The 14,491-nt window shown below is 37.6% G+C and overlaps 1 protein-coding gene across 5 annotated transcripts in view; it reads right to left on the bottom strand.

The window, feature by feature from the left end:
* Positions 1-14,491, bottom strand: part of LOC131431647 (uncharacterized) — a 499,018-nt gene that overhangs the window by 293,796 nt on the left and 190,731 nt on the right. For all 5 annotated transcript variants that reach the window (XM_058597479.1, XM_058597484.1, XM_058597480.1 and 2 more), the window contains one exon: positions 1,775-2,943. In XM_058597479.1, the coding sequence (XP_058453462.1) occupies positions 1,775-1,991 (217 nt within the window). In that variant the 5' untranslated portion in view covers positions 1,992-2,943. The remainder of the gene's footprint in view (positions 1-1,774; positions 2,944-14,491) is intronic.

Raw genomic sequence — 14,491 nt, 5'->3', positions numbered from 1 at the left:
TAAAAAGAGTTACGTAAAAAAAGGGTAACGTAAAAAAAGTTTACGTAAACGGAGGTTTGGGTGTATCAAATCATTCAAAGAGTCATTGAGCAAAGATTGACATGCTACTTGCGCATTTTGATTGTTTAGTCTTTGCACTACATTATTACTTTTTGCACGAAATTTCATTCTGGTTTGTATTGGTCAAACATATAATGCTCTTATTAAATTAACATAGCACAAATCATTATAATAAAAGATAAGAAATAACGTGGAAGAAGAAAATAATTACCAAATAAAACTTTTCTCAAATAAATGGATAAGAAAAAAATTGTAGCTTATTATGAAAATATTTTTGAGAAAACGTTTTGTTGAATGAAGAGAATTTAGAAAAAATAGAACAACCACATGCGTAACGTTGAAGAAGTCTGATAATTGAAAGAAGAAAAAAATGTCACCTTTTACGACATGAAACAAAAAACCCGATGGGCAAAGTTTTTTATTCACTGGAATTCACACGGCATCTAGACTGGTCCTGTCCGCAGGAATATAATAGATACTATCAATCTTTTTTGAAAACAAAAAAAAAGAATTCTTTGGCTTTCCAAACTACTAACGGATTTGATGTTATTCCTGTTGAAGGCATGATTAAACAAATCTTTAGGCAACCTCATTCTGGATATGGGACAATCAGTCGACTAGCATCCAACCCAAACGGTTTAACTTTCCAAATCTAAAACTTATTCGGTAACGAATGAAAAACCTGAGTTTTTGTTTCGAGTTCTGTTGAATTAGTCTTGTTGTGCGTGGCTGAAGTAGTTTTTTACCACGTCCGAAGTTTGCGAAGGGCTACTGAATTGAATAACAAATGAAGGAGGAAAACTGAACAACTGCTCATCCGGTTTTGTGGTTTGCTGGGTTCACGATCTCCAAGTGCAATACGATGTATGTGTGTGGGTGTGTGTGCGTGTGGTCAGGATCTCATGGTGGCGGTAGAGAAGTTTGCCTTTGTATTTACAAACGTCCACTGGAAGCTGGTCTCAAAGCTGAACCGGATTGGGTTTTATTTTTCACTCCAGTGCCAATCAGCAGCCAGTGGGTGGATGAAAGGGATTGACGCGGGCTCCAGCAGTGAAGCGGTGGCACCGAGGAACGTGATATTGAAACTTTCCGAAGCAACCACATGGGATATGTTTGCTGATGCTACATGATATGTAAATAACAGTTGAAATAGTTTCAATTTGGGAAATCCCAGAGTGTCATCTGTTTGCTTTTGGAAATACAATATGGACGTTTGTTAGTAATCCAAACTTTTACGACAGCTGTGATGTTATAATCATACACAAGGCTGCACCTGTGATCATTGTTTGTGTTAGACTGTGCAACAGTTCGCTCAGTCAATTGCCCTCTGAATGTCTTCATTTTTCTGTGTTCGGAATTTAAAGTTGAATTCCTTGCTGTGTGTGAGTTTGACTATCGCATAAATATCACTATCAAGTCCGTTACGCTATAGAATTATTTTCTTCAGTGAACGATAGATAATAAAAATGCCCAGGATATCGTCTGGGAAAATTTTGTTCCCTTCCTTTACCAAATGTTTCGTTTTCTCAATTAACAACCCCGTTCTGGTTCTGGTTTCACTATCCTTTAGATTTCCAATCCGTGGGATCATCCCAAGAAAGGAAAAAAAACATCCCAACAGAAAAGTTGTTCACAATCAAATAACACGTAGTTCAATGTTTACATTCGAAGGTAAAATATTTTCCACAGACGAGCAACAACAACATTCACTTACCGTAATGATACAATCGTTCCGATTCGTCCTGGCCACTGCTACCGGCTACCAGTTCGATTTTGTCAACTCCGGTCAGATGCACCGTCGAGTCCGCTCCGGCCAGCGCACGGTTCGCGTTTAGTGTCACCAGTAGTAGTGCCATCGGTAAGGTCTGTATCCAACTCGAGACCACTCTCGAACGAGTTATTGTCCTTGCCTTAGCGTTCTCGTTGCACATTGTTTAATTCAATATTTGCTCTTTTTTTGCTTCTGGATTTTTTTTCTCGTTTCGAGCGGCCGTTGTTTGATCCGGGCAGCTCACTTTATTTGCTTCCAATCTTGTAAAATTGCTGCTTTTCTGTTTGTTAGTTCCTGTATTCGTTGTTCACTTTGCTCTGTTTCCTTGCCGACATGGTTTGAATCGTAACAAATGTGAGTTCATTACGATGATGCTTGTTTTCGACGGTGACACGCTCCAGTCGGCGCATTTTTCCTTTCGCATAGATTTATAGCCTTCATTAAAGCAAATTCTTTCGCACGTGTTTCATGTTTTCCCGTTCTGCACTTGACGAGAGGAACGCGGACTGTCACGAGTGAAGCGTAACGGCAAAAAATTAGGCAAAATAAAAAGTGGCATTAATAATGATATATTTTCACACTTTTCTTCCTACTGGTTCCGACACCTCTTTTCTCGACCAGACCCATCTTAGGACTTATTTGTCGACACCGTGAAACCTTTCGGGTCACAAAGGCCGAAATCCTGCCGACCGAGGCACGAAAAAATATGAACATAAATAAAATAAATCACAATTTTTCCGCAGCACCTCGTCGCGTGGTCAGGTTCGTCCAGGTTTTCACCTTCTCGCCCCGCGATAATGCCTCCTCGAAGACGCCGAGTGGACCTGATTGTGACTAATGGGGGGTAATTTCGCCCACTTTTTACTGCTTCTTTTTTTTTTCCTCTCACTCCACCAAAGAAACTCTTCTTCTGCGCGATGTTCGAAGGACCTTTTCACACCTAATGACTCCCACCGTCAGCGCACCGGAACAGCGTCGGAGGAGCAGGAGCAGCTCACGACACTTGAATGGGCAACTTTCGCTCCGGTGAAGTATTAGCAGGATGACGACAAGGTCGTGGTGATGTTCTGTAGGGTTCACCGGGAATCTTACTATTCCCACTGGGAGCTGACCTGGAAGCAAATTGTAGAAAATAAAAATAAATTACCATGAAAATATTGCCAGTGCACGCAGGGAGCATGGCTTGCGGCTAGATTGATGGGGTGGTTTCTGATTTTGCGTTAGTGGAATATGGTTTTAAGAAAATATTGTTAAGCGCTGTATATTCTTAAAAACGATTTCTTCATAATGTACAGCAAAATTGTTTCAAATTTGAGGAAAAAATAGCAGTTCATTCTACACACATTGTCAAACGAGACAAGTTGGTTTTTATTATTAGTTGCTACTTGGAAGTTCTGGAAGACTGTGAAAAAGTACTCAAATATGTGTAAAACCATTATGATCTTTGCAGAAATTAGAACTAAATTAATCATTAACTTGGTTCAGAGTATAGGACGTTGTTCATACATGTTAGCTGTCATATGTTCAAGCCCCGATCAGAAGCGTGTTGAAAACAAGTGGACAAATTCCACAAAGCGAATTTCCATTTCTGCTATATTATTCTTGAATTCTATTCTCTTGTTGAGAGCTGATGGAAGTAAATTAAGCTCCAAAGCAACCAAAAGCTCAGATATCAAAGAAATGATTTGGCCTAAGCAGCCTACTAAGTTCATGAAAAGCATTCTGAGCAGCCAGTTTTTTAATTACTTATCCACATTCGAAAGTAAAATTGAACTTTTAAACAGCTTTCGGAATACATTGATCAGCTTTTAAGAAGCGAGAAAGTTTTCTTGGAACTTGTTCTGTATTTTCAAGTTGCTAAAAGTTCTTAGTGTAGTTTTGGCAGCAAGACGGTGCTTTTTATCCAGATATTATAGAACTTTTGGTTGCTGGGGTTTACACGTTTCAAAAAACAAAATGAATCAATCGGTTCAATTCTAGCAGGTTTGGAATTTCCGAAGACTGTTGTTTCTTAAATATGAAACAAAATATAATGTAAGAGGTGACGGCTCCAGCAGTCATCTCATATATGAAAACCATTAACCTTAAGGATAAGATGAAAATAGGTGCATTTGCTTCAAGTTTTTGCGATCCTATAACAGCACTAGCGAACAATTTTTGCACTATATTTTCAGCGGTATTGCTTCTTAGAAGCTTCGAAGAAGAGATATTCTGTTCGATTTTATTACAATTCGTTGAATGGAAGACGAGTAATCTGCAAAATAATATGACAGCTCTATTAATGAGGTACAATTGCTCTATATTGTATTAAAAAAAAAAGAATAGTCTCATTTCAATCGAAAATGTTTATAATCTCCGCAGTTTGAGCTACAGAAACGACCATGCGCTTCTGTTAGTTCTTAAATTAAATGCTAACGCATGGTATTTCATGGGAAAATTTCGAATTTTCCATACATTCACGTGGAATCGAAATTGTGCAATTTCTCTAAACAGCAAGGGATCCTAATTTAAATGCTTACCAAAGAAACACTTAAAAATATAATAGTTATTACATTTCTTTCCATATAAACATGCAAAAAGTAGTAAAATTTCGTTTGGAATGCTTGTAGATGACAGTTTGAGGGTAAAAATGAGTAGTTAAAAAAAACAAAACAGCGGACATATCGATCATCTTCCAAGATTGGATGATATTGGAACATTAATTCTGATTTACATTTCAAGAGTTGAAGACATGCGTGTGGAGCTGGGCCGGTGAAACATTTTAAGCCCAGGTGGGTAATTCTTCGTACGGGGGGGAACGATTCACTATGTTGAAGTATCCCTTAATTCTAATGTTAATTATTTCTTAAAAGTTATTTATTTCTTAAAAGCGCAAGTTCGATTTTTTATAATATTTTGTTTCGAAATAACTTTGCATGAAACGCGTAAATTCGAAGTTTGAAATATTTCGATTTTTGCTTCAAAACAAAATTGCACATTTGAGCGTTAAATACGACATAAAAGTACTATCTGTTTCAATGATTTGTTTTAGTCTTGTTAAGACGTAGAGACGACTTGAGATAGTTTTAAATTTGATCAGTATCTAACTAGGAAAATAAATTAAAAAAATTACAAGCAAATTCAAATACATGCAATGAAAGCTACCGCAGAGACGGGACTCGTATCCGTTGCTAGCTCCTATCCGGGGAAATTTTTTCGCCAATTATACTACCCTTCATGTGAAACCACATAAAGAAACAGCTCAATTGACTAGAACATCCGAGCATGTTTCGCTATACTCGGACGCCACGACATAAAATTTTAAATCTATCTCAATGGCAGCCCTTACGCCAGCAATCGCCAGCACCTCGTTTCGTTAGTCTATCTTCACTCTCTGCTTTGCGTTGGTATGCAATGGACGAAACATGGATCTACCATTGAAAATGCAACAGGTAGCTGGAAAAATGATGGCATCATTTTTTTATGCTCGAGGTATAATTAACATCGAGTATCTTGAAAAGAAAAGCATCATCAAAAGTGATTATCGCATATGAAGAAAGAATAAACAGTAAACTGTATAAGTCCTGTATCGATACTTTCCGGCATACCAAAGACTCGAGTTATTTGCATTGATGTGTTGCTTAAGCTCGACTTCTCTGGTAGAAGATAAAAGTTAAGTTACTAAAAGATTTCTGCTTGCTCAAAAACCCAATCCATGTGACGTCTTACCCAAGGATGGCTTTTATCGTATCAAAGAATGCTCACTCTTCACTCTTTACAGGATTGAATCAGTGCCATCAAAGAGAGACTAATATCATCGCAACAACAAACACCCGGCATGGCTCATTTAACATAGAATAGACACCAGTGCGAGAGCGAATTTTTTTCGATGACATTTCTGAGAATCAAAGGTTAGCACGCTGCTGTGGGGATCCTCTCTGAAGCAACAAACTGTCGCTTATTCTCGTTTCGCGATCCGATTCTGTATGGGCAGTGGATAATTGCGATAGAATCATTTTACTATTGCCGCTTATTCTAACTATGTGCATATAACCTTTGTATAAGTTGTGTCTATGAAAATATCTGTGAATGCTCCACACAAGGGTTTTGGAATATTGCAACCTAGTATGAGAATCATCAAGTCGAATCATCGATTCGATTTTCTGCGATAATTGTCAACTTGCGATCCTCTCTTGGGAAATTCCACACAGCAACGATCATTATCAGACTGTATTTTTTTAAGGGGCGTGAAATACTCAGAGTATGAAGTGGAGCGAAGAAATGTAGAAAAATTCTCTTGCGGTTCATGCATTGAATGACTCGAGTTCTTATAGCATCTTCTACCGGATTGAAAATGTTGTATACAATATAGAGAGCAATATAGCAGCTTCTGTCAAATTTTCGGCAATCACCAACACTGGTCTTACCTCTCTGTTGTATATATTCACATCCTTACTCTACCTTGAATACTGGCATTCTAATATTTTGATTTTATTTCTTATTCCGAATTACAGTAGAAAATATACCTTTTTTTAATCAATATTACCACTGTTTTTCGATCGAAATTTCAGGTGGGCATTTAACCACCTAAGGATTCTTCGGGTGGGTAGTTGTACCCACCGTACCCACCTATTTCACTGGCCCTGGTGTGGAGGGCCTAAACGATGAAAAAAATCATCATTTTTGCGAATTTTTTACAGTATTATCGTTAAACAAAAAAAATTCAAATATTTTGCATGATAAAAAGCATCATTCGAACAACATTTTGTATTTTTTTCGTGGAGAAATATTGAAAAATAAGACGGTGAAGAGGTATTTTTGAGAACACTTCTTAAAAATCATGATTTGCGATGTCCGCTGTATATCAGCGCAGACTAATCAGAAGTGAACAAATGAACGCAGCATAGTTAGAGTAGAAGTTTTTCTGAACCCCAATGTTTCTGTTTGATTTTTTTTTAAATTTTTTAAATTTAATAAAATAAATAAATTGAATTTCCCCTAATCCCCCTCAACGAAAAAATTTTTGTTTAAATTCTTGTATTGGTACAATGATGCCTTTCAGTTTATTTATTTATTTATTTGGTGCAGGGAGAAGCCCATTGGAGGTAATTTTTGTCAAACTAGCATAAAATCTCCAGCATCATTCTTATTTGAATACACATGACAATCATCCAAACGATACATTTTCCATAAATTCAGTTCCATAAAAACTCCTCATCTTCTGATTGAACATTACAATCGTCCAAATGATACATTTCCCTTAAATTTAGTCCTATTGAAATTAAAACTAATTAGGCAGTAACCTTGGGTATGATTTCATAGCCCGGGTTGGCGGTTCAGTGTATAGGAAACTGGTTTTACAAGCCAGTTGTCGTAAGTTCGAGCCCCGACCTGAAAGGATTTGTAGTGTCAGTAGAATCGTAGCACCAGCCATGCAATGGTTCTGTACACTCTGAATCGGCTGCGAAGTCTGTTGAAACAGAAGATCAAATTCCACCACTGGAATGTCATACCAAGGCTTTGCTTTGCTTGGGTATGATTTCTTGATAACGATACGCGATAAATGAAAGTCGAAATCATTGAATCAGTTGTTGAATATGCAGCACACTCTAGTAATATGCTAGTTATATCCATAATTGGTTTGAGCATAAGGAATCGGAAACAAGGTTCGAAGATTACGGCATCGAATGTCTAATTGTAACAATCGTTATAGCTAATTGTAACAATTGTAATTGTAGTCTTACAAACATCTCGACGGACAAATAATAAATCTTGACCAATCAGTTGGCTTCAGTCATGGTAACTCGGTGGGTTAAAAGGATATCTTCATGGAAGACGACGGAAAGTGAATCGGATTATTTACAGGACTATAAAGCTCTAAAGTATTTAACAAAAATAACGATCAATTGCACTTTGGTTAGTCGTCAACTAAACGAGACAGTACAGATTTTCAGTTCATGAGATATTTTTGAGAAATCGATCGATTCCGCTTCTAACTGTTTGAGTTGCTACTCTCGGAACTTCTGGAAAAGGTAATTGAAAACCAATGGGGTCATCAGAGCTTCAGTCAATAACTATCGAAGCAATTGACTCTCCTTTTTTGCTGAGTAGAAAATTGATATTTCTAGTCGACCCAAATCTCCGGAATCCATAGTCGGTTTTTAACAAAATACAATAACAGTTTTTGTTCCCCATATACATCTTTAATATGAGGAGGATGGGGCTCAATGAATGATTGATAAAAATTTTTATCTTTCCCGAATTGCAGGAGTTACTTTCAGTTATCAGAAAACTGTCACTTCGAGAGAATTTTTTATCTATTTTCTCGAGTTATTAAGAATAGTCTATTCTAAAATGATTTTCATCTTTTTTGATATATTTCGTTCGTGAACTCAATTCATCGCGTTTCTCATCGCTTATTCTCATGGGAAGATTCGTTAGCGGAGCTTTTATTGAAACTGTGTTGCATTTTTTTAGTAATTTTTCTTATTTAACATGCTTTTATAGTAACTTATTTTAAGACTTTAGTTTCCTAATGCATAAACAATTAAGGAAAAAATCTTGTATCCCAAAATCATAAATGTATCTTAAAATCATAAAATTTGATAAGAGTGAAACTGTCATCCAATGTTGAGTGTTCACAAAACTAGTTTAATAATTCAGAGAGGCATTGATTATATCTGTCATAAATCAACTATTAGGAATACACTTCGAACCGCGAAAATGTTTGGTTTCTATATTATCGATCATTGGAGCTGGGTAATCAAACTAAGTTTTGAGTTGTTTCGTTTCAATGTACACTGAAGTCTTTTTTTATGCGAATTTACGTACCGCATAAAAAAAACCGTATAACTCTGAAAATTCGCATAAAAAAACCGCATAACTCTGAAAATTCGCATAAAAAAAAACCGCATAACTCTGAAAATTCGCATAAAAAAAGTCGCGTAAAAAAACCGCATAAAAAAAGACCGCATAAAAAAAGACCTCAGTGTACATGCATTCTGTGCGCAAAACAAGTCTGTCACCTCATCGTTGTACGCGTAAAGTATCACTGTACGGAAATTACTTGTCTGTCAGCGGTATAATCTACTATTGTATTTAGGGTGATTTCTTGTTGGAATCTTTTTGGCAACACTGTTTTTGACAGATTACGCGTGAATTCTGTCTTGTGTCACTGTCAAACTTGTTCAGTTTGATCTATAATTTAATCATGAATCTTCGTTTGGGTCGTTTAATCATGAATCGTTGTCGAAAGGGTTAGTTAGAGGTTAGAGTAACGCTCGAATCCGTACTGTTTTTTACCCTATAATGTACTGTATTTTAATTTGTACTGTATTTTAATTTGTACTGTATTTTTCACACTTAAAATTCATACAGAATTTTAAATCCTTAACGCATCGAATTTCGATTTGTGGCAGTACAAAACGTCAGAAATAACAGTGACAACACCTAGCGAATGTAAGTGCATGCAAACAACATTTTTTCGTTAATCATTCTTATTCTTGCGTCACAACAATTTATCGTAATTTTGATGAAATTTCTGAAATCGAAAAAAAATTTTGGGTGCCAAAAGTCTTAGAATTGCATGAAACGTGGGATCACCTCTAATTTCGTAAAGCTCTAGTGCTCAAAAGTTTAAGCACCTCGAAAAAAATCCTCATGCAAAATTTGAGCTAAATCGGGCGTGGGTAAGAAGTGCTGCCCAGCGGTCGAGATTTAATATCATCTCAAAAAGAAATTTTTATTGAAAAATCGACATTATGGGACTATTATATCAAATCAAAGTCCCAGAATGTCGATATTTTCAAAAAGATTTTTTTTGAGATAACACTAAATCTCGACCGCTGGGCAGCACTTCTTACCCACGCCCGATTTAGCTCAAATTTTGCATGAGGATTTTTTTCGAGGTGCTTAAACTTTTGAGCACTAGAGCTTTACGAAATTAGAGGTGATCCCAAAATATTGGCACCCTTATATATAAGAGCGGTAAAAATCAACGTGCTTTGTCGGTTACGTCACATATACCATCATATCTCTGGAACCAAAAGTCACAGCCATTTGATCTTCAAACTTGATCAACGGCCGACAGTAGCTTTCAAACGAGCCTAAGTTTGTTAAAATCGGTTCAGCCATCTCTGAGAAAATTGAGCGGTAAAATATCTTCGAAAAGCACACACACACACATACACACACACACACACACACACACAGACATTTTCCGATCTCGTCGAACTGAGTCGAATGGTATATAACACTAAGGATCTCCGAGGCTCCGTTCTAAAGTCGGCAATTCTAATACCTTTCTAAAGAGAAAGGCAAAAAGAGATTATGAAAATAAATGATTTGATAATTATTTGCTTTTAACGATTTGTTTAGTCCTGTCGAGGCGTATAACTGTAGACTTGAAAAATGGTTTTCGAATACAACTGTGTGATGAAAACCACGAGAAAGCTGCCGCAGAGATGGGACTCGAACTCGTAGCTAGCTCCTATCCAGGGAAATCGTTTTGCCAATTAGGCTACCCTGCATGTAAAACACACGAAAAAACCGACTAATAGAGGGCTGAAACAACTGGCGGAAGGATTGCATTAGAGAAATGACTACAAATGAACGCCGTGGCGCCCGAGCACAGCTGAACATGCTCGGTTCTTTTGTTCAATTAGGGATGTTTCTTCATGTGTTTCACATGCAGGATAGTTTAATTGGTAAAATAATTTACCCGGATAGGAGCTAGCTACGGATTCGAGTTCCCTCTCTGCTGTAGTTTTTTTCTCTACTGTTTTTCGTAAACAAACGAGCGTTAGGTTAGAGGCAATGTTAGAGGAAGATCCACTTTTTTATCGAACAATTGTGCTCAGCGAGGAAGCTCATTTCTGGCTGAATGGATACGACAAGAAGCAAAATTGTCACATCCGGAGCGTAGACCAGCCAGAAGCATTGCAAGAGCTACCAATGCATCCCAAAAACGTCGCTGTTTGGTGTGGATTATGGACCGGTGGCATTATTCGTGAAATACCGGTCGATATGTTGCCAAAGTTGCAGCGTTGCGAAGTTGCGGCCAACATTTGCATGAATTTATCTTCAAACATGAAATTATATTGATCGTTCTATCGATTCCAATAAAGATTTCATCAATAGCTTCGATCTCATTTTATTTTGTTTTTGTTAAAAAATCACCCTTCAGATGTGTTAATACACTTCAAAATCAACACGGTTAAATAGTGCTGAGCATATGCGTGGTTTATGTTTTTACAGTATCACTACCTGCTAGCTGACCTCATCTCAAAAACGGACTCTGACCAACAAAGAGAGTGGAACTTTGTCACCCATTCGCATAGAAAGGATGCCAGTCTTAATAATATTCTTGGAACAGACACCTGATTGGAATTTCATCTAGCTATAAGATCGGTTATTATGACATTCCGAAACTTTTGTTCGGGCTATCTGGTCTGATGATAATAGGTTAAATAGTACTGTATTGTTTCACAACATTTTCCTAATTATTTCAACAGTTATTCGTTCATTTTCAGAATGGGACAAAACTCCTCTCCTGTTTAATCTAAAAGAAATCTCAGAATATGACAAAAAATCGTAGCTTGTGTGTAATGATTCAGCATTCCAAAACGAACACGGAATAGTAACGTTCCTCCTGGCATATATTCCAATGGCAGCTAAATACCAAGAGGACAGGCGAAATTCATCCAGGGCATGCAACAGCTGCCATCGATTAGGATCATTCACTCCCATTATCATTATAATCATCATCGATGCGGGTCAAACTGGAGCAGACGGCGAAACGTTCCGATGGCATCAACATTTGACACCGCATGTCACCAACATTGACGCACGCACCAGCCGGTAAAGAAAAACACTTCCCCCGGAAAACTTTGTCGATTGTAATTATGTGCGAATTAATGAGAGCACTTCTTTGTGTGGGCTGGAGTTGGAGTGAAATCCGTTGCAAAGGAGGAATGTGGCGAACGAAGGGTTAAGAAGTTTGTAACGAAGTGATTGTGTGGTTTGTCTAATAATGTTCTGTGACCTTAGCCGATGGAGTGTTTACTCAAACAGTAGATGAAATTCGTAGAAATTGATGTGGGAGTCTGGTTAACAAAAATTACAATCGTAATGGAAAAGACGTGTCGTTATGTGAAAATTTAACAATTCAAACGAGATTCGATTCAATGCTACAAAAACATAATTTGCATGGAAAGCATTCCAGCAAAGCGAGAAGGTCTATTTATGTATCAAATTTTACGAACGATTAAAATTCACCACAGAAACCCGTTCAGTTATTTGTCACGGAAACAGCTACCATGTGGCACTCCTACAAAGTCGATTGATCCTTGCTACTCGATAAATTAACTTGATTGCTACATCATAATTCACCCATATTTCCGTTGTAATTCGTCCCATTAGGCAAGACTTTCTCGCCGGCAAACAGATTGAAACATTAAAACGAGACAACTCCATACATCGTACGATTGTATCAAGCTTCCATCCCCAATCAGCTCACCCAGCGACGACGAGTTCCGATTGCCTCAAGATCATTTGTCACAGTGAAGCTTGTTGAGGCAGGCTTCATCAGCGCTTCCCAAACGGATCTACGGAACTTTCGAGTGATTAAACTCCACATCCAATCGCACATTGCGCATTAACTGACTCGGAATAATTTCACTCGATGTTATTGATTTCCATTGGAAACTGTTTCGCTTCAAGCAGACTGTATCGATGGGAATTCTCCCTCTAGCACCTGCGATTCTGAGTTCCGTGAATCGCTCTCATCAATTACAGCAGATAATGCTACAGCTATAACCAACCAGTGCCTATGGTGGTCTTACTATCGAGCACAGCATGGAAGAGAAAGGGAGAGATAGAGCGAGAAGGAAGAACGTCTGAATGTTTCGAAACTTGATCCGGATGGTTCCTATTTCAATCAACTCGAATCAAATCCGAACTCTTCTACTACTGCTGAAGTATCCATGGTTGTACAGTGGATCCTTATAGGACACATGTACCGGAAGAGGAAAACAATCAACCATTGAAAGCAGGATGGGGCAGGATGGCAATATGATGCCTGTGCTACCGACACATAGCGTAGTGCTAGATTAGAGAGTAGCCAAGCTCGTTCACACGAAAGTGCTGCAAATTAATGGAGGGCACCTTGTGATTTGCTGCGTAGCAAATTTTCCTTCCACACTCTCCGTACCGTTCGTTTCGATTGAGTCCAAAGGGTGGCACTCGAAGGCAAACACTAATGAACAAAACTGGCGAGAGTGCTGATCAATGATTCCGGTTCATCAATGAGTGCGGCCAGTGTTCTCCTTCGGGGACTTTGAAGTCTCCGCCGTCTTCTGATTTGAACGAAAGTGGGCTCGCTATGAGTGTTACATTTATTCGACAATCTGCTCCCACCGAAGTCTGTGGGCTGGGAGGCGTGGGCGGACTGGTGGAACAGCTCAATTCGTTTGTGAAATTTTCGTTTCTTATTTTCGGGGTGGAAAAGGCAAGAATGCAATAGGGTAACAGTTTTGATTGCTGGAGGACAATCATCATAATGATGATGTACTATCTACTTTTCTTGTAGAAAGCAGAACATCATTCTTGAACTATGAATCGCAGCTAAAGAGAGTACGAAAATACAGTTTTATTGTTAGGATTATAGTTGAGTTCGATTTGTGAATATTCGTTTCGATAGTCAAAAAAACAATTAGCCGGGTTGAGAATTGAGGCCAGGTGAGTTGCGTGAAATGTCGTCTAGCGTACTTACTCATCGTGCTTTCCTCGCTTGTTCACAATTACTAAAATTACCTATGTGTTTCAAATCGCTATTTGCTTTAAAAAAAGAATTTTTTAAGCATATGTTTTATTAGTATTGTCACAAATGTTACCAAGTCTGTTTGTTTTACAAAATCTTTTGAAATGAAATTAAATTTGATAACTATTGACAGATCTCAAGAAAGTGGTTTCAAGCAGAAAATGGACAGTCATTAAATTGTCTTTATGAAGTAATAAACTAAGTTTTATGTATGAGAAGTTACAACTAGTATGTCACTACACGCAAAAATTCAAATTCAAAGGCTTAATCATTTCAATTCAGAATAAGTGAATCGATATACTGTGATATGTGGTTCAAATATACTACCATTGATTAGTGTAGGATTGAAGATGGGCTAACCTCTCGAAGTTATTAATAACCAATGGTTTCATTACTTCACATCGTATTAGTAGACTCTTTACCAAATCTCGAAAGCGATAATTGTTCAAAGAAAAATAACTTTTTGTCAGCATTCCGTTATGAGGTATGTCCTCCCCATGTTGCTGGGCTTTCGTTATACCTATTTTTTAAAGCTGAAACTGAGCAGGAGATCATGTTTCTCTGTAGAGAATTCGGGCATACGGTAAAAATATACTAACTAGATGATATTATAAGAGAAGAAAGAATATGAAAACTATAGAGCCATAGTACTCAAGGAGGAACAAGGATGCGATACCGTTTAGATAAGCAGAAGGTTTCTCGTAACTAGACTTTTAACAGGTCTTGTCTTCTTTGCTCTTCTTTGAGTACTATGTCTCTATACTTTTCATATACTTTCTCCTCTTATAATCTCTAGTTAATTTTTATATCGTTAAATACCGAAAAACTGAAAATCATTAGCTGACCAGAAATCATAAATAAAA

The sequence above is a fragment of the Malaya genurostris genome, chromosome 2 (assembly GCF_030247185.1).
Source record: "Malaya genurostris strain Urasoe2022 chromosome 2, Malgen_1.1, whole genome shotgun sequence".
NCBI classification, from domain to species: Eukaryota; Metazoa; Arthropoda; class Insecta; order Diptera; family Culicidae; genus Malaya; species Malaya genurostris.
The sequence above is the reverse complement of the archived record's forward strand: the minus strand, read 5'-3'. Positions and strand labels throughout refer to the sequence as shown.